Genomic DNA, 21,161 nt, shown 5'->3' with positions numbered 1-21,161 from the left:
CTTATTTCAACTTGGCTAGTATTGAGTACATACCACACGACTTTTGTCATTAGGCCAACTCAATTACTGTAGTACAAGCAACACAATTTGCCTTGTACTCTACAAGCTTATTTAAGTTAAACAAACTTAATTGTAATTGTGTTAAAATAATAATAATGCATCGGTTTTATATAGTGCTCTATCATAGATAGACGTTACTCTGGTTGAGTAAAGGCAGAAATCATAATTCCCATTTTACTACACACACGGGAAATGTTCATTCATTTTCTACCAAAGTAGTGGGTCTGCATTCCTTTTAAATTGTCTTCTCTTCTGAGTACTGATGCATTTCAATAAAGGCATCAGTTACAGCTGTGCGATGCTGATGTGATATTAGGATCTGAGTGTCAAACTCTGTCCATATCCACCTTTTTTTACAGGTGAGGATGGAGAAGTTCCTGCCGCGCGCTAGTATCGATCCAATACCAATACAGGCTTTGTTATCGATATTATCGATACTTAGATTAGATTAGCCCTACTTTTTTTTTATTTACATTTAGACCAACATGTTAAATTAACGTATCAACTCATTATAATTCATACACATATCAAATGTATTTTTTTTAATAGAAAAAAATTCCTGATTTTGAGCTATACTCACTAACCCCATGAATCATTTTTTAGAGTGTAGGGCTTGCAGTATGAATGTAGCCAAAAACAGGCCACAAACGTTGTCTACACTTAAATAGCACTTTTCTACCATAGCAGAACCTGCCAACCCTGCAATCTGTGAAGAACCCGCTCCCACACCTGAGCCACAGCCGTCCATAGCGCAGCAATTAGCAGCATAAAGGTCACATATGTCTCTCAGGACCCAGTGGATGCCACACTCTAAAAGGAGACATCGCTTGAAATGAATGCAGCTGTGGCTCGGTGTATGCTGGATGCGTAAACAAGAAATGTGGCAAATACTAAAGCTGTGTTTTTGTAGTGTATTTGCTGCCCCCGGACAAAACCATTCAGTGCAGGTTTAATTCAAACAAAAGTCACAGATCTGCATGTATGTTTTATTTTACTCAAACTTTTTCATCATCATCATCACCACCATCAGAGGAAACATTCCAACACCATACACACAGATGTTTTTATTATAACAAATATTCCAATATACTCTGTGCTCTAAAGTGGAAACGCTACTGAACAAAATTCTACATGTAAAACCTTAGAATAAAATTATTACAGTATCATTAAGCCACAATGGTATCTTCACCTATATGGAATCACGAAGAGGACAGAAAGCAGTGAGGAATCTAAATGCACAGCGCTGCAGAACTAATAATTTATCTATGAAAATAAAAACTTCAAAACGCCAATATAATGTGGAGTGGAGCGAAGCTGACGCTTGTTTCACATTTACATCGTCCCCTGTGTTCAGACCGTCGGCGGGAGGCCTCATCAACATTTCAATGCCCGAGCGGATTCGCGAGTCCGCGGCACGTGACATACAGTTTGTGACGTTCGCAACAGTCCGTGCGGAGGACGTGCGTCGCTTGGTGCTGGTGAAGATATGTGAAAGGCACACGGAGTAGACATTACAGTACTTTCAAACGACAAATCACGTTACATTATGTACAACCAATTATGGAATGATCGTGAGGTTTTTTTTTTTTTTTTTTGACTGATGGGTCGTCCTCACGCGACAACGACTATTTACCGTATATTATCAAATGTCGTCCGCGTACATACATTCGTAGTAAGATATGAACGAATGATACACTTCCATTGGAGAAACATCAAGTATTCCATCAGCAGTACTTCAATCTGTCTTTAGTAACAAAGTCATCACGCTGTGAGTACAAACAACAACAGCCTCAGTGTCAGAAATATTGCTGTGAATAATAAAGTGCTGCTAAAAAGATATCCTTCCTCAAACATTTATAGAGAAGACAGGTGAAACAACAGTGATTGACTTGTAACAATTAGGCCAAATGAGCGAGTCTACGGAATCTTTTCCAGCAGCTGTAGCACACAAACGACTGAGGGAGAGGGAAAGAGTGAGAGCAACACAATACCGTGCAACGGAGCACTCAAGGCTGGACACAGGCCTTGCACTGCAGCAGTAAGTGTCCACATCTCAACACACTTAAATGGATGTTTGAGCATTTTCAGGATAACAGATAAAATAAAAATTCCATTCATTTTGGTCCACGTTATTTATTTTTTTTTCTGCTTCTGATGGGGACAGCACTGCAGCCCCTGATTGTGTGAAAAGATCCAATTCACCTGTCTCGTGAAGCTCTCCAGGTAACAGAGAGAGGTGCTTAAAGAGAAGATCCCCCACCGACAGAAGCTTTTCATCTGGCTCAAGCCTCCCTCGCCTGAAACTGTTCCCAGAACAAGGCTGAGGAGGATTGATCGTTTTTCGACCCGGGACTTGAAGTCACAAATATCCCATTTTTTTCTTTTTGGTTTTGTGGCGGGTGATTGTGCGTGGAGGCTTTGCCTCATGTCGTGGTGCGAACGAATGAACGAGTGATTCATCGATTCAGCTTCACTGCCAAGTTCAGTGCTCTGGTATAAAACCATTCAATGTTAGTCGTATGCAGATCAGTTGTAAAAATCAATAATTTGGACACCGTTTAATTTTTACGACCAGAAATATTATACAAAAAAAAAGAATGACACTTTCAGGGTGAAAAATCTAAAATAAAAACTAAATATTTATAGGGATCTACGGAAAACCTAATAAATATCTTTAAAACAGCATATGACAGTTCGTGCACGCTCTTAAAAAATAATATACTTACAACTTCCTCTCCGTGGAGCATCTGGACCTTTTTGTGTTTTTTAAAGGCACTGCTCCATCTAGTGGAGAGTCTTGACGTGCAGCGTCTACAGTGCTAAAGTCTGAAGTAATACAGCATTACAGTATGTATGTATTTTTTTTTTTGCACACTTGTTTCAACAGCGCCCCTAAACCAGATAGTACTGTAACAGGCCACAAAGAACACAGCATAAGCACGTATCAGAAATATGTTCAGTGAAAAATAGTTATTAAAAAAGGTTGGTTGATTGATGCCGACACACCCTTTCCTTATTTAAAAATATCTTTAAAATATTAAAAACCCTCCCCTCTATCCTCAGCTCCCCTCTCCACATTTGCTGGGCGACATAGTGCCCATGGAGTGTCCCTGTGTGACGTGAGAGGAGCAGCCGAGGACACCATGTTGGAGAATCACACAGGTCTGTTCTGCGTTTGGTGACAACGCCCGAAATGTGGTGACAGCGTGAAAATTACTCTACCAGTGGATCAGTCTATTTCTAGCCGGCAGGCCCCTCGGTCTGAGGAAGAGTTTGTCTGCAAAGTCCAGAATCAGCCACTCAGAGCTGAGAATCGGCTCCCAGGCTGTTCAGCTCCTCCGGCGAGTGCTTTTCCATTCCAGCGGCGGTCGTCTGCCGGAAGCCGGACGAAATGTCGTCGAACGTCCGGCCCTTGGTCTCTGGCACTTTGAAGTAAGTGAAGATGAAGAACATGAGCAGCAGCACGATGAAGATGACAAACACGTAGGCGCCGCACAGCTCCTGGGAAGAGACAACGAGATGGAAAAACAATTATTCCGAGGCTTCCTTACAGGGCTCGGTCCTCAGTGATCTGATCCCACACAGTATTTTCTGTGAACTTTGGTAGCTTAAAGTTTTAAAAGTCGCGTAAGTTATTTTAATGCACCATGAGGATCTTATTTCTGCCATTAACAGTTAAATGATGCCAGTTTAATGTGGATGGAAGTGAACCTTCACAATGCCTAATTTAGAAATGGCCAAACGTTTGACAGCCTGCGAGACCCCACGGCCACGTTTTTATTGTGATAATTACGACAGTTTGTTGTGAATTTTATTTTATATTGGTTAATTTATTTCTTAGTCTTAGTTTAATTTATAATATTTAAATTAATATTCTGTTTAACTTGCACGTCACGAAATGAATTCAAAATGAAAAAAAAGGCACCGTTTTTGGACAAAGTTCATATGTTTTTCAGTCTTTAAGCACTGACACCGTTTCAAAAGTTTGGCATCGGTATCAGAAAAAACCTTAACGATACCCATCCCTAGTTACGATGATGGAGCACAAGTTCTAGTTCAGATGTGGGACAATCAAAAACTTATGGCCCTTGAGTCACCAGAAGCAGACTAATTATGTCTCCTCTCTTGAGCCAGCGTGTGCATCTAAATGTGCTTCAAGTGGGGCTACACCTGAAATTAATTTCTAAAAGTTCTAAGAGTCATTATATGAAATCAGTCTTGAACTGTGGTCAAACCTCTAGTGCATCTTTGTTACTCTCTGCGGCACTGTTTATCTTGGGATTCAATTTATTTTCAGTTAATTAAACCTGTACCAGTCAATTTAACAGTGGAACAGAAGATAAATCAGCGGCAGCAATTAGCCAATCGATCCAAACACTACGACCGTGACTTCTTCGGTTGTGAAGCAGCTCAAACAACTCCAGGCTGTGTTCACTTTTCAGACACATTCTGCAGTCAATTCTCCTCACCTCAACATACTGAAAGCCCATTCCCACTATGAAGTTGGCAGTCCAGTTGCAAAATCCGGCCACAGCGATGGCTGAAGGCCTGGGTCCCTGCGAGAACAGCTCTGCCACGATGAACCAGGGGATGGGACCCGGTCCGATCTCAAAGAAGGCCACGAAGGCGAAAATCGCCACAATGCTCAAGTAGGACATCCATTTGAGTTGCTCCTGTAAAAATAAATGAACGAAAGGATTTAGCTTAATCACTGCATGTGCAAATTATCGGTCGTGAGGCTCGCATTTGTCGACCTACCAGCAGAGCCAAGGCAATGGTCATGAGGAGGGCGGCTCCAGCCATTCCCAGGAGCCCTAGGAGGTGCAAAGACCTGCGTCCTGCACGTTCGACGACAAACAGCTACACAAAAGAAATGCACGAGATGAGGAAAAGGGTCAAGGTTATGTAACATATCCATACTACATGCTTCAGCATTTTAAAAATGTGAAGATCCTTGAACTGTTTGACTGTAAAAAAAAAATACTCACCGACACCACTGTAAAAGCTGTGTTGACAGCTCCGGCTCCGATGGTGGCGTAGATTGGCTGCTCGACTCCGGCCTTCTCAAAGATACGAGTGGAGTAGTAGAACACCTAAAAGACGACAAGGGTGATCAGCTTCCTCTACTGGTTTTCTATATGTCTCTTCTCCAGAATCTCAACGACAAGTCTTTAGAGGGGGACGCCGAGATAACGTCTGGGCGTTGGAACTCACAGCGTTGATGCCAGACAGCTGCTGGGAGAGCTGCAGCATGATGGCGATCATGATGGGCTGGCGGTAGACGGGCGAGCGGAAAAGCTCCAGGATGGTCACCTTCTTCTCCCTCATCATCTGCCGGCTCTCCTCCTTCATCTCCTGCATGTCAGCGCTCACGTCTGAGGTGCCGCGGAGCTTCTTCAGCACTGGAACGTGGGAAGGTCACTTTAATGCTTCAGTCGTGCAGGTTCAGTAAACGTCATCTTAAGGTGTCATGTTACCAACTACGGCCGCTTAGCCATATTTAGGCGTGTATGACATTAAACGCTTTACTTTTGCTGTCATCGTGTTTAGCAGTGCTGCAAATACAGTTATTTTGTGAATTTTATGAATTAAATAAAAGAAGTTTGTTCTTAGTTTTAACATCAAGTCATGCAACGTCATGGTTACATGTCCTACATGCAGCAAACCTTCGTGTACTCATGCGTGTGAACTCACCAGTCTTGGCCTTGTTCTCCTCGTTCTTGTTGATGAGCAGGAAGCGGGGGCTCTCGGGGGAGAGAGGCAGCAGCACGCACTGGATCACGGCGGGGATGAAGGTGAAGCCCAAGAGGAGCGGCCACAGGTCGTCGTTGCCCATGATCGCCTCCAATCCAAACACCTAGAATGAAACCCAGATGCATGAAATCCACCTGCACGGCTTCGCAGCAGTTTAGATCTGGAACCTGCTGGAGCAGGAGCTCCTGTTCGAACAATCGCCAACCTGTGCGATGAGGATGCCGACGACGATGCCCAGCTGGTGCAGGGTGCCCAGGGCTCCTCGGAGGGCCGTTGGGGAAACCTCGCCGACGTACATGGGAACGAAGCCCGTGGAGAGGCCGGAGTAGAGGCCGACCACGAAACGACCAATGATGAGCATTTCCCAGGAGCTCGCCATCTTGGAGAAGCCCATCAGGATGGCTGCGATGAAGGCGAGGACGTTGGCCATGAGCATCGAGTTCCTCCTGCAGAGAACAACATCAAGTCACATTTAAACCTTGAATAAATAAACAACTATGCTCCTTTCAAGTGAAATAGGTTAACTAATGAGCGAGTGAATTGTACGTGCAGTCATTTTATTATCAGTTAATCCTGGGGAATCTAAATCATTTTCAGCATAACTTTTCGCCTTCGCTGGTTTCTTAAAGGGAACTGACACTGTTTCACTAGCAAGGACTTTGTTAATGGTTTACCTTCCCAAGCGGTTGACAAAGAGTCCGACAGAGAATGAACCAAAGATGCCTCCGACAGAGAAGATGGAGACAGAGATGGACCACACGGCTGTCAGGGAGGTTTTGGAGATGGGCTCATTGTAACGTTCGAACCACGTTTCGTTGATGAATTTCTCGATAATCTGGAAAACAGAGGAGACGCGTTTTATTGTTACTGTGAAAACAAACAGAGGGAACTGGTTTTCTCTCATATTCTTTCACATCCTACTCAGTTATAGAGGCCACAGTTGGATCACGACTTGCATGAGCGCTTCAAAATCAGGTGTCTTCCTCTTGCCGCATGTGATGGTAACCGAGCTGCAACGGCCAGCTGATGGCAGCACTGTATAGTCACCACAACTTCCTGAAAACCAGGAAGTTCACAAGACAGGGTGTCGGGTTTCGGTTCCCTCCTTCCCCACGGCGTCACATCACAGATGGTTATGTTGACAAACACGCCCTGGAGGACTGGTGACAGGGCTTAAGCAGGAACGCCTTCATCTGTTTCGTGAGTGTGACAGCTCTCATATGTCTCGGGAAAGGTCACCACCCCGTCTGCAACCGCTCAGAGCTCCACTCGTGTGTCTCACACCAGCTGACCACTACCTATTACGAATTACAAATCTGAAAGCCGGACCCGTCATGTGCTGCTGCGATAGCGTAACGCCACCTTTATTTGCTTTGGCAGTCAACCAGAGATCTTGATGTACTAGTACTCGGAGGTGGCATCTGGGATGAAACGCTCCTCGTGAAGCAGGCCAGGCTGTCGCTCGTTAAGGGCTTTCCTGGGGGAGGGAAGCATGCGGAAGGACAGTCTGATACCGTTAGCCCAGAGCCTGGGACGTATCCACTCTCAACTTACACTCACAAGACCTCGTACGGAGATATCGCAGGCACTTTAATCACACAGTGTAGCAGATCACTGACCTTCAGCCCCTCACACCTACCCTTTAAAACCCTCCTTATTTAGAAGAACTGCTCCCTGGGTGTGTACCTCTGCGAGCCATTTTTAACTCTGCATTTTCTGTGCATAAGTTCTGTTGTGCTTTACCTGGATGGGTGCTCCAATTTTTTCCAACTTTATACATACTACTTAAATACAGATATGTTTACTTCTTTTTGCACTGGAGATACTTACATCTGATATTTCGAGTACATTTAGACGACACAATGCGTTGACCTAAACTAACCCAAATGACTCCCACTGCCTCTTGGGTGCAGAGGAAACCAGTTTTTAACATCATATCCTGCTTTTCTTTTTTTTTTTTTTAATATAAATTTGATATTGATTGACCATATCAGACTCTTTCTCTGGAATCAAACCGTGGATGCTGCACATTCACCATAATCATATGACGCTGTGTAAACACTACCAGCACTACTAGCAACAGGCTCCAAGTAAATTTCTGCAGAAGGAAAAAACTCCCACCCGACACTGGACACCGCTCTATGAATCAGCTGAACTGCCGTCAGCTTATTTTAACGCTCAAATGTCACATCAACCAGTCACATGTGTTTGTTATTGGTGACGGTGACATAACCACTTCACTGAGCTGATAATGTAGCGGGGCACGCTTGATACGTGAGGTAACTTTGGTAACTTTGCGCAGCATAAGTCGAGAAGGTGAACCTGTATTTAAACATTATCATTCATGTGAAGTCGTTTTCATCCATGGTTTGCTCTCTTGAGGCTCCAACCCCCAGAGGAAAACATCTGGTTATTTGGCTGTTAAATTCACCAGCTATGTGCTAACGGTGGTGGACAAATACCACTTAGCATTCTCTTAGAGATTTTTTTTTTTAAAAAAACCTAAACACAATGGACTTTATATGAGTGGTGAGAGTGACTCCAAGTTGTGGGCTGGACCCCCAAAGAACCGGCTCTGTAACCCTGAGAAGAAAGCTCCTCATTCACATGCTAATTAGGCGTGTTCCCCAACTACAAGGAACTACCTTTAAAGTATTTCAAAGCGTCATTTCTTGCATTGATTTTCTATGACTATACAAGACAATGAGCTGCAGAGTCCAAACAAGCACCCGGCTCCATCCACACAATGCAATAAGCTCTCTATTCACGCCGGCCGCTGGTGTTGATGCTGAGTCACGGCCTGGTTGTCAAGACGAGGGGTGTATTCAGCGAGCGGCGGGGTGGTCTTAGTTCGACGCTGAACATGCGGCAGAAAAGGCAGCGGTTTCCGTTTTTACTCTTCCTGAGCAGATGAAAAAGTGACCCAGAACGCAAGGTAGACGTGTGTCTCGGAAGGTTAAACAGATAAAGTGATCTCAGGAAGGAAGGTGTCTTTTAAATAAAACTACGAGTTACATAAGGTTAGAATCTGAAAGGGTGTTCAGTCAGACATGCGGCAGGAGTAGGGCAAGAGCAGCCAGGCCCTTGAAAGCCGTATCTAATCGGAGACGCTCATACACAGTAGCAAGGCCTGCGTCACAGGCAGCAGCGACATCACAGCGGCCTTTATCGCACAAAGAAGGGCACCAGAAAGATGTGCTGTGATAATCTAGAGTGCTGCCGAAATATAAAAAGCTCTGTGTTTGTATCATTAGTGTAGTTATAAAATTAAGGGATTTAGATCCAGCGTTAAATCTGTTTTTCTTCTTAGCTACTCACATGTGACAGGGCTTATACCTGAGTGCGTTGTGTGTGTGTGTGTGTGAGAGTCCCCGGCCGGGCCCTGACAAACTGTCGTTTGGACAAGTTCACACTAGCCCAGCGTGCACCAGAACGCATATTTACCACCTCCCTCTCGGTCTGCAGCCCCTCACTGGGCACTCAGCGGCCGAGCGTGAAGCCAAACACGTGCCGGTATTATTGTGAAGAAAAGTCCGCACTGGTCTAACAAACAGCGGTGTTCTGGAGGATGAATACAAGGTTATATAACGTGAAACACGTTGGGCGGCTCCTGACTACGCTCTGAGAGCCACACGGGTCAGCTGAACAAGAGGGAAGTAGTGTTTAGGCTCACAATGCCAAGCAGGCTCCTGCACAGACACGACCTTGCGCTCTGGAGATTGTGGGAGACGTTTACTTTATTTTGCATTTTTACAAATCAAACTAATTTGTTAAAATAATCTTAGAGAGATGGCACTCCGGGCTCAGCTCCATGTTAATTTGGTAGCTAAATAGAACCTGTGTGTCCTTGCCTGAACACATTCCTCTTTCATAAACGGTCCCTCAGCTGTGACAGCGCGATGACAGGAGACAGTTCAGGTGAAAACGAGGCTGTTCCCACAACAAACAGCTGGGACTGTGACAGTCACCTTTGTGGATGTCAAAGGTAAATAAAAGGGCGCAGAGCTCGGGCCCGTCTGGCGGCACACCTGCGACTCGTGGAGAGGCGGCTGCGTGCGTAGCCGCAGGGCGTATTCAGACCAACGCGGACTGAGCCGACAGTCCGTGTTTACACACGACGCAATGTCAGCATTGACAGGAAATGAAACTCTTTGCTGTACCTGCCCGTTAATAAAACCTACTGCTCCTAAGGGGGGGCATGGGAACATATTTTCTATCATCTAGTGTTGCTGGAGGGGGGGATTGTTGACTGTCTACATTTCATTTCTTCTAAATTTCATTGTCTGGCATTTCCCAGTCGGCTGCTGACAGACAGAGGTCCATTTTTGGGCACAGACACTCTCTCTTTTGCTCGGTCTGTTAATGCAGATGTCCTTGAATGCAGCTATTATTATCTCACCTCTTAACCCCGCACCGCCCCGTTCTGTCCCGCTCTCCAGTCCAGCAGGAGAGTAAACAGCCGGCTCCGGGACAAGGTTAGCTTAGCTTTTGATTGTGAGAATGACGGGAATATATACGCCGATCGTGGAAGGACAAGCCTCGACAGGTTTTTGGAGACAGCATTCAAACATATGTGGGCGATTGTTGTTACGTGATTGTAGGACTGCGCATTGCAACCTGCTTGAAAACAGGATATCCCTAAAAGTGGTTGCATCCTGACTGCGTTTGTACAACTCACCTTCTGGGGCGCATTGATGACACCTGTGTTGTATCCAAACTGCAGGGAGCCAATCACAGCCGCTCCGACGGCCATCAGCAGCGGGAGGGTTATTTGCTGCGTGAGAAGAGAGAGGAGAGGAAGTGTTGTCAGAAACAAAGACCAGTTGGACCAGATGCTGGCCATTTTACCGGCAGGGCCACGCCACATTCATTTGTCTGAGGGCTGGCATGAGGGCTGATAACAGGCTCAACACTGGTATCACCTTTACAGTTTAGACTATAAACTCCCCGCGTATCTGCTTACAGGCCAAAAATGAGATTAATGCGAGTTCTTTGGAAACAAAGCTTTCGTTATCTGCCGTGACTCTGGAAATATTTGACCTAACTGTTCAATCGCCACGGTTTTAATATGATGTATCTACTGGTAAAAATATCCTAATTAGACTTAGACTTTATTGATCCAGAGGGGAAATTGCTTGGTCACAGTAGATCAGTCGCACATAAAAAATACTATTGAAACCATTAGTAAAAAAAAAAAAAATTAAATAAAAATATACAAAAACAAGAAATAGTAAGTATACAATACAGAAATGGGAAGGATAAATGATAAGATGCACTAATATCTTTAAGATGATTGGTGCTACTTAAAGACGCAGACTCTGAAAATGCTAATAGCGTGACATCAAACAGACACATAACCTGGTGTGTTTATTAATGTCTCCAGGTCTGAGGTCGTTCGAGGGTTTTCTCTGCCGAGTTATCCATATAATCGAGTAAACCTGCTTCTTGAAAGGGGTCAGACTTGGGTCTACTCGTGTTTTTTGTCTGTGTTTCTGTTATTACAAAGCTCATTTCAGGCCTGATCTCAGTGGAGCCCAGTAGATTAAGTGGAGATTTTCCTCATACCGAAAAGTTAATAAACCGATGTGGGGGTGCGTCTATTTCCTGAGCCCAGACAGAGAAGCAGCCTCGAGCCACCGGTTGTCGTTCATAGAAAGATATTACAATTTCAAGTTCTCATAAATGTACACCTAGCGCGCTCTGCTTTCTAAAATAACTTGAAATGTAGCATTCCACTGGTCTGTCATGCGTTTTTCCGCCGTTAAACAGCAAACGTCTTACTATTTCCTTCTTTCATATCTCACCACCAGAAACATTGTCTGAGTGATTAATGCTTTTTTTCCCCCAAAGTCTCCTGATTCACACCAGATAGCTTCCTCCTTTTATGGCAACAACAGACCGGGCCTTCCCAGAATGCAGATGTCACCTCTCGCAGCAAGTGATAAACCTGTGTATAATAAACATATCGGACTGAACAGACACAAACAAGGATGTGTAGTCTGTCAAGATCACTATGCAAACAACTGGCCTGCTCTCCAGGTTTGTCAAGGTGATGTGTCCTTTAATAAGACGTATAACCATGTCCAGCGCATTTAAAAATATTCCTACAATCTGAATTTGTCATGCTAACAGCAAACTATTATTGTTCTTCTTTGTTCACACAAACTACTTGGATAATGTTTCAGTGTCTTTAGACTAAGCTGGAAAGGCAGACAACTAAATGGTCTGAAGAACCATTTTAGTTCCTTGACACAAAAGAAGCTCCTGGTGCTAAAGGTTATGTGTTCTTTATATGGAAACAAAATCAAACCATTTGGAATTTTGGATTACAACTAGATGGATGATGACAATATGAAACGGAACAGAACCAAGAACCATTATCAGAATGAAGAAGTAGCCAATTAAAGATATAAACGATGGACGAACAGCATCCTGATGGTCAATAACACCAAGGCTTGCTGAGTCATGTGAACTAGGACTGTTTGGTTACCACGGGACTCAAATGCGCCAAGAAAACATTCCTCACACTGTTATACCACCACCACCACTACCACCACCGGTCTAGACTGTTGGTACAAGGCAGGGTTCAGGCTGCTGATGTGAAATTCCCCAACAGAAACCGAGAATCGTCAGACCAGGCTCCCGTCAACAATCTAGTTTTGGCGAATAGGCGCTCACTAGACGCTTTGATATGGCGCTTTGATGTAGTATCAGTCTCGGATTAGGTTTCTGTCAGCTACAACCAGTCTAACCTGTCTCATCAGCAGCGTATGTAACACGGTGTCTTACAGATTCTGTAACCAAACTTAACCTTAGCATTTATAACCTGTTATGAACCTGTTGCACTGGACTAGATTTAACAGACGCCAAAACAGGTGAAAGGTGTCAGCTGACAGGCGAAACGAAACTAAACAAAACAGACTCTCAACTATTGATATGATGAACCAGCTCGAGCAACCGAATACTTATGGAGCGACATTATCACCAGTTTGGAGCCGAGTTTGTGTTCATTTGATCAAATCCAGTCACTGTCTAGTTTTAGCAAACGTTTGCTGTTCACCAACTCCGGAAGTAAACGCCTGGAAAAAATGTGCAGGTAAAACCAAAACTGCCGAAAGAAGCTAGAAGCGGGCCATAGAGCTGACAGGAACCGCAGCCTCCTGCAGACCAATTTTCATATATAAACAATGACTAAGCATTCGCTTTTATCAAGCACAAAGCGGTCCTGCCTCTTTTCTAATGTCTTAAAATGTCCGTTGGCCTTCAGGAGGACTATCTGAAATTTTCATAAACCTTTCTAAGAAAAAGAGGGGGGGGGGGGCAACCCCAGAAGGTTTCATTAAAAGTACAATCTTTAGAAACCGTCTGAGAGGACTGTGCACGCTCTCCTGCTGTATCCCCAAAAATGCTGCCGGCTACTTTTAAATATGAGTCTGTGAGAGAAGTCTGGGTATGTCCGAGGTGATTTTTTATGGGGGCCAGAGTTCCTCCCCTGCACGATGAAGTAAGAAAGAAAGCTTCTGAGAGCATTTTTAAGAGACAGCCACTGCACTCATGTCCACTGTGAAAAGAAAAAAAAAAAGGGCTTGGCTGAAGACGCTGAAGGACCCGCCTCCACTTCTGAGCCAATAGGATTTCTTGTTAGAAGGGTCATCAAGTGCATAACAGAACTGTTTAGAAACAGTATGTAAACACACACACACACACACACTCTTTCTCTCTCTCTCTCTCTCTTTTCAGCACTGTGGGCTGGCATCTTAAAGGGGCCGCATCGCCACTGAGGAAACCAGCCAGAAGTACAAGAATTTTCTATTTTATTTTTTTACTATAAACAACAAAATCTTCTCCGGCCCCTATGAGAAACGTTGTCTCTGGAGTTTGTTAAGGTCACATTTTGGTAACTGCAAGAATTATGTGCAAAAGAAAAAAAGAAAAGAATCCAGCTGTAAACAGCTGTGAAAGGTGTGCAACAGGAGTCAGTGTTCAGGTGAAATCAAAAACTCTCCTGTGACACCTTTCCCTCTGACCTACATACCATCAGCCTGGACTCAATTCACACATACTGCTTTTATACAGCCATGACTTTTACTCCAACGCGCGATGACCGAGTAATAATTGTGTTAGAGGAAATTCAAATACTTTGAGGAAGTAAGTTTTTACAGTTAGGTACGTTTACACCTTTACCCCTGCTCCTCTGCTATAAAATGCCTATTTTGCTTCCTCGTATGCATAAACAAGAAGCATTAAAAGAGCGCGTGACTTCCTTCAGGGGAAACAAGAAGTCACACCCAAAAAACAAAACAAAAAAAAAAAAACCTGGCCACTCACAAGCATTAAACTGGATAACATCAATCAATGAATATGTAGCCTTGATAATGATCAGAGGAGAGGCTGTTGCTCTTCTTCCTACCAACTAAATACTTCCAGAAAACTTTCCGTAAGTAAGAAAAAAAAAAGGAGTGGATCATTAATCAGTTCCTGGTATGTTGAGATCACTGTAATATCTCTTTCCCTCCTCCCACATATTCGCCTCATTTAAATGATGCTCCCTGGATCCGTCCATGCAAACACTGTTTTGCATATAAAAAGTGAAGCTCAGTGTGACTCTGCACCTCTCTGTCACGTCTGCGGCCATAAAGCCGGCGGTCGCTCTGGTCGCTCAGCGCCGCGGCCTCTCTGCTCTTTTCATGTAAGCACGGTCCGCAGAGTGACAGAGAGCGCATGAATAAAACATACTGCTAAAATGAGAGAAAGTAAAATTAAGATTTGTGCAAACATTTGCACACTTGCCCTCTGCGACACTGCTTTTCTAGGTCACGTGGACAGCTCTCAGGCATTCCCACTGGATTAATGGCAATAAAGTAAAAATATGTTAGAGGGGCATTTTTCTCCAAATTAGGCTGTGTGCCACTCAAGAGTGTACACTCTTTATTTGTTAGGATCTTGGCTTCTCTCTCGTTCACCCGTTAAGATCAAGTAAATGCAGCTTCTCAAGCTCACAGACAAGGAAGCTTTGAAAAAAACAAAGCTGACGCAAATGTGACGTAAACAAACACCAACAGGAAAACCAAACGAGCTGCAAACAACCCTTCACCGAAAAAGTGAAACAGATAACTTAGAGTAGAAAAAATAGTCGTTAGGTACTGTAGTTATTTAAAGATGCAATAAAATGTTACTGCTCAAATATGTGTGTGAATTAGCAGCAAGCACCTTTAAGTCACTAGAAGCAGCAACTAAATTGAAGCCCTAAATTAAAGTTTATGTAAATAAAACATATTAAAGAAAAGCTGCAAGTAATCAAGTATATTTTATAACTTATCAAGTTATTTTTATCATTACAGTCTATATATATTTGATTAGTAGCTGTGGCTGTCGCAAAAATGTAGTTTAGCCCGCTGTCCATTGACCCCATTTGACTTCAGTTTTTTTTTTTTTTTCTTTTTTTGCAGCTTTGCCACAACTTCTCCCGCAGAGTCTTCAAAGGCTCCAGCTGCGCCTCTGCTATTTCTGATCAATCACATGACATTCTGTTCGAGACGAAGAAGAATCAGTCAAGGACGAATAATTAGGCAAATAAAACGTCTACATTCGAACCGCCGCGAGGCAGGTCATTTTCAAGCCGGCGGGTTGAGTTCAAATTCCTCCTCTTGAAAACTATTCAGAGTGTGTTTGGGGATCTGAGCCATTGTTAATTTTCTCTTTACTGTAACACCACTTCATTTGTGAATCATTCAGACTCGTAGAGGCTTCCCCAGAAACGCAGAAATAACCAGAAGCAGATGTGAGTCTTTTCAGTTCCTTCTAGCCCGTCTGAGTGAGTCCTCTGGCCTACGCCGCAGTCATCACGTCCCTTCACACGTCACCTCTTCAGTCTCGTATTACTCAGCTGTAGGGAATCCAATATGTGCCCATGTCCCAAAGTCGTCCTGACTGCACATCCTGATCAGTGGGAGCAAGTTTCCGAATAGGTTTTAGACTTCATGCACATGAAGCATTTAGAGATACATGATTAAAATGATTAATAGTTACAGCTCAGATTCTATTCTTGTATGTCCTTTATGCAGGTTTGATGTTTTCTGTGTATTCAGTGTGTTACCTGTTGCTACTACACTACATTCCCGTAATAAATTCTCTTTCTGGTCAAACTCTTCCAGACGCACGTGCAGCTAAAGCAAGTATCCCTGATTCCAGCAGTACTTTTGGGCAGAAATCCAGGTGACTAATGTAAAATATAAAATGTGAGCGCCTTTAAAAGGATTTAATTTGTTTGCCCCGTCACTGCTTCCTGTAACTCCTGGTTATTATTAACCTTTATTCAAACACCGCACAACAATGAGAAATTGTTTACAAGTCAGTTCTGTGAATTATTTCCAAGCTAAGGTCCTCATTCTCACCTCAACATGCTGTATATTGCACATATAAATACTGTATGGTGTATACTGTGTATATAAATATACTAAATGCAACTTGAAATTTCTTTCCTCCTTTCGGTACCAATGAAGCTTCACCTGGTCAGATCAGATAAAAACGTGTTTACAGTAGTTGCGTCTATTTTTGGGCATGTTAGTGTTTCTGATGCAAATAGCACTTAGACTGGCAACAGCTCGACTGGCAACTTCATAGCATGCGGCTCCTAAAATATGGATTAAAGTAGGGTTTGATGCCCGTGTGTAGAGCTGTGTAGGTCCCTCTTTCGTCACTAAAACGACTCTGCCCTGACAAGGCGTGGACCTACAAGTTGCGCCCCACGGATCGGACTTGGTTGATCGGATTAAGGCCTGAGCTTTATCTAATTTGGGCAACTTTTGTAAAGAACGCTGCAGACAAGAGATGCTCTGACCGAACCATCTAGACACGTTTCCTGCTTCTAGCATCATATTTCAGGACTATGTTCATCCCTTCCTCAGCAGCGTTATTCATTTCCAGTGTCAGCTTCATGACGCCACGGCTTATGTAAGGTGTTAAATTACTTCATAATTCTTAGATTAGGGAGTAAAGCCGCTTTTGGAAGTACTACAGTACCATTTAGCTCAGGTCACATCACGAAGCAAAACACATCAAACTGCGTCCGCGCCGCTGTCAGTGACATGACGCACATGTTAGCAAGACCCATGTGACGTCAAAGGAAGAATCCCGGAGATGTGCTGTACTTCAACAGTAACGGGAGCGAAGGCGGAGATTTGTCCAGTGCACTGTGCACGACTGAGGGTGACTTAAACATGAACTCTTGCCTTCATGTCCATCTCAATTAAAACCCTCCCAGATCTCTTGATCCCAAATTTTTGAAGCAAATACCTCATTATGCCCCATTACAACGTGGCTGACAGCTACACTGTAAGGCACGCTGACGGGAGCTGGTCATGCAGACGGAAGCAGATCTACTGGACGTGAAGAAGGCGAGAGTTGGCAGGCGGACGAAAAGAGGAATTAAGTCTGTACAGTATGTGGAGGGTTTTTGGCTCCTGACCACCAATCAAAATACCTGCTGTCGAGGCCGTCGGGAATTAAAGATTGAAAGGTTGTTTCATTTAAAGCAGAGCAGGTTATCTGCATGCATGGCCTCAGTTAGCATCTCTATTCTATAAGTGGGCTTCCAGACAAAAAACAGACCTGGTATTTTTAATTGTGCCCTCCAAGATGGCCGACGATGTGAAGTTAAAGACTCGTTAAGGTTTTCACGGAGAGGCCAAGCACATGTTTGTTATAAACTTTACAATTAGAATTACATGAGAGCTACGCTGAGAGGACGGGGAATAAAAAGCGTGGAAAACGAATTCATCTGCACTTGAAACAGGTTTACATCAAGATGACCACATCTTTACCAAAACAACACATGCCATAGCAATGAAAGGGCAGAAATTAAACACTGAGGCTTCTCTTCTCCAAATCTGTTTTCCTCCCTGGAACACAAACTGATTTCTACCACTTTACAAAGTGTGTTTCTGTGAACTTGAGTCACACAGTAAAGTGTCTACATACTTTATCTGCACATGCCTACGCAGTAATAAACAACAGCCAGGTATGAAAATCCGAACCACGAGATGTCGATTAGCCTGGCACGCACAAACAGCTCAACGCTGCTGGTAGCAGCAAAAACACAAAGAGGGAGCGAAGAGCCGGGAGGGGAAAGGGTTTAAGACTCAGAGTTGGCAACTGCCTATTCCCTCGCCGGGCTCTCACTCTCTCTGGAAATCTGCTGCGTCTGTGTCACAGTTGGAAAGTAGCGTCAGTGGGATTCATTCCCATCACGTCCACAACAAACCAGTCCAGCTGAGGGGCCACGACAGCACCAAGCTGGGGAAACATTTCCTGACCGCGATGTCAGACAGAGCTGCTCTGTGCTGCTCCGCTGGGTTTAAATGTCCTACATCAATGAGAAAGTAGAAGGGGGGGCGGCTTGTCATGTCCATGCTTCAGTGTGTTGCATGTTGCAAAAAGCTACAGCTGCACGGAGGCAACATTACCAAACAAATCATGTTTACTTCTTGAACAATGAGCATCACAAGTTTACTACTGCTGCTCTTCAGTGATGACTTGAAATATACTGACCACCAGTAACGTCTGTTATTAAACAGTGTAATATAAATGTCTTTTTGCTTCAAACAAAAAAAAAAATTAAGTTGTGATTTGTTAATGCTTTTTCTTGAGTGGTGAACACGGTAACTAGTACTTGTAATGTTGTATATTCACATTGTTTCATTACTACTTTGATATTTCCGAATACTCCTATCACTGCTCAAAAATGCTTCTTACTTGCATCAAAAATCATATCAAAACTATAAAAACTAACGAATACATTTGCCGATCAAATATCAAACGGCAACACTTTTGATGAAGGACTAGGATTTCAAGCAAACTGCCAAACATGAGATGGTTTATGTTTCCGTAGTATAACCATCCATCTTAGGTTACAATGACCTGTCACCTATTGTGTCCTAAGAAAAAAATACATTTTGGAGTATTTAGTACCGTCATTAAAAAAGAAATAAAAAGTGAATCTGCTTAGTGCAAATGTGAACTTTGATTAATGATTGAAGTGACTGATCAAGTAAACTGCCAAATGTGAGAGGGTTTAAGCTTCTGTAATGCGCATTTAATAACAAACTGATGCTTTGATGTCTTTTTGAGTATCTACTGACCTACTAAACAGTGCTCTTGTCTTATTTTTACACTGTTGCGGTACTGCTCTGAGACTTTTAAAGGTCACCTTGAAGTATATGAAAATGAAAATTTTCGTTACTTCCGTTTCCGTGACAGTTTCCAATTTAACCAAGAAAATGAAAAAATAAGAATTTGCTATATAAAGAGTACTTCTACTTAAGGTAGACTTTGTTTGTACTTTTCTTCTTTGAGTAGAATGTGTACTCAGTAACTAGTACTTGTAAGTGTGGTGTTTTCACGTTGTTGTGTTACTGCAGTGATGATAACATCACCCCAAAACCCACGAGCCTGGTGCGAGTCAGAGTCGCGAGACAAGACGATGATTCCCATCTTCTACAGTGACGTAGGACGGAAATAGAACATGCGACACGAAAATCTACCGGGAAAACTTTTATTCTCACAAGTTATTGCCACAAACTAAAAAACTCTATATATGCACAGGTTAGTTCGCATTATATATATATATTTTTAATATTAAAAAAAAATAAAAAATAAGGATGGATGGAGGATTTAAAGACAGAGTTGTGCCGGAAACACTACATAACGCCAAGCCTCCTAATTACGACGTAAATACGACCCGGGGCCACATGTGGACGAGTCAGATGAGCTAAAGTGATGAGAACTCGCTGGCAGCTATAACAGGTTTGACAGGAGTGAAACAATTACCTTTCCTGAATCCATGGCAGCGCAGTGAAGTCAAATATGTCTTTGTCTGCTGTTCTTTTCTTGTCTGTCGCGTTGGAAGATCTTCCTCGGGGTGTTTTTTGGGGCTCTTTAGAAATCTTTTAGAAATCTTCACAAATCACCCATCTTCAAGAGTTTCTTCTCCCTCTGGAAAACTTTTAAATTTCAGTCCAGTTTTTGTTTTCTGTCTCTCGCTTGTTTCTCGTCACAAGCCCGGCAGCTGGAGCTGGAGGTCGGCTCTCTTTACTCTCTCCTGTCCCACGTTTTGTTGTGGAGCTGCTTTATTTCGCAGGAATCGTGGATGAAAGCTCTTCCCAGATGTGAGTGTGCGCCTTTCTCTAGTATCGCCCTGTATGTCTCATGGAAACAGCTTTTCGGGGAACACGAGCCGGGCTAATATATAATAGCTGACGCAATTTTTGGGGGGTGTGTCCATCTCGTTTCCTCCCCAGCAACCAATGAGTGTTTATCCTCATCAGACACACGCGCACGCACACGGAGGGGGCTTGGCCACACTGCAGCCTTACTACGCTCAGCTCACGCCACTCCATTTTAAAGTGTTTTATTGTTTTATTATTGTCAACAGTTTGTTGTGTCGTAAAACACTTTGAAACAAGCGATCGTGTTTGAGATGCCTACAGTTATTATTTCGCTTCAAAACTCATTCTGATCCTTGAATGAAGTGGTCGCTGTGAGATATGTCATCATCAAATTCATTATTTTTAATATACGTTAGCATGTAAAAAGCTTTTTAGTTTGTAAATCTAACTGCCTCACGCGATCTTCATAATAATTCTTAACAGTATGATATTTTGTAAAGTGATCCAACCTCTTGACCAAAAATAACGAATTTAATTTATTAACTGGAGCATATTTGTTTGATCATATTAAAAAAAGTTAGAAAATAATAGGGGAAATGCTCACCATTAGTTCTCAGACTTCAGTACAGTGGTTTAAAATAAATACATCTCTCAATGCATCGATTATTTGGCAGAAAATGTACTTATAAGTATGTTTTCAGACACTATATCCCACATTTCAAGATTCTGTGCCCTCCTTCAATAAATGCATTTCAATGTTTTTGTTAACTGCATTGGTCATTTTGAGATTTAGTGTGATGTTTTGCCTCTTTGCTGCTATAATTTATCAAGCAAAATTGCTAAATATTTGACATTTCCAAGCTTCTGAAATGTGAGAATTTACTGTCCGTGTACAAAACAAGGCAGCTTAAAGTATTGGACGTGATAACCATTTTGCCTAATTTTAAACCTTTTTCTGTTCCATGGAGTCTGAAATAATTAGTCATTTTTAGTCAGAACACTGAATCACTAAATGGTCATACTGCCATACTGCCTTGTTCATAAATTTGAAGTTTGGACAAAACAAGCATGTTGCCATGGTGTCACTTTGGGAAATTTTTCTTAAATCAATCCATCAACACGCAAACTGATCCTCTACATAACTGCACTCGGACACAAAATAGTTCAAAACTTTATGTCAGC

At 43.0% G+C, this 21,161-nt stretch overlaps 1 protein-coding gene across 1 annotated transcript; it reads right to left on the bottom strand.

Annotated features, from left to right (window-relative positions):
• Window positions 1–1,032: 1,032 nt before the first annotated feature.
• On the bottom strand, window positions 1,033–20,048 carry slc2a1b (solute carrier family 2 member 1b). Its single transcript, XM_047582160.1, has 10 exons — window positions 19,642–20,048; window positions 10,493–10,588; window positions 6,489–6,649; window positions 6,020–6,260; window positions 5,755–5,917; window positions 5,275–5,462; window positions 5,049–5,153; window positions 4,819–4,920; window positions 4,530–4,733; window positions 1,033–3,561 (listed from the first exon to the last, which is right to left on the bottom strand). Exons 1-10 carry the CDS (start codon window positions 19,654–19,656, stop codon window positions 3,361–3,363), a joined length of 1,476 nt encoding a protein of 491 aa, XP_047438116.1. The 5' UTR covers window positions 19,657–20,048; the 3' UTR covers window positions 1,033–3,360.
• Window positions 20,049–21,161: the final 1,113 nt, after the last annotated feature.

The sequence above is a fragment of the Mugil cephalus genome, chromosome 4, assembly GCF_022458985.1.
Source record: "Mugil cephalus isolate CIBA_MC_2020 chromosome 4, CIBA_Mcephalus_1.1, whole genome shotgun sequence".
Classification (NCBI taxonomy): Eukaryota; Metazoa; Chordata; class Actinopteri; order Mugiliformes; family Mugilidae; genus Mugil; species Mugil cephalus.
Note: the sequence above shows the minus strand (reverse complement) of the source record. Positions and strands in the feature narration are given on the sequence as shown.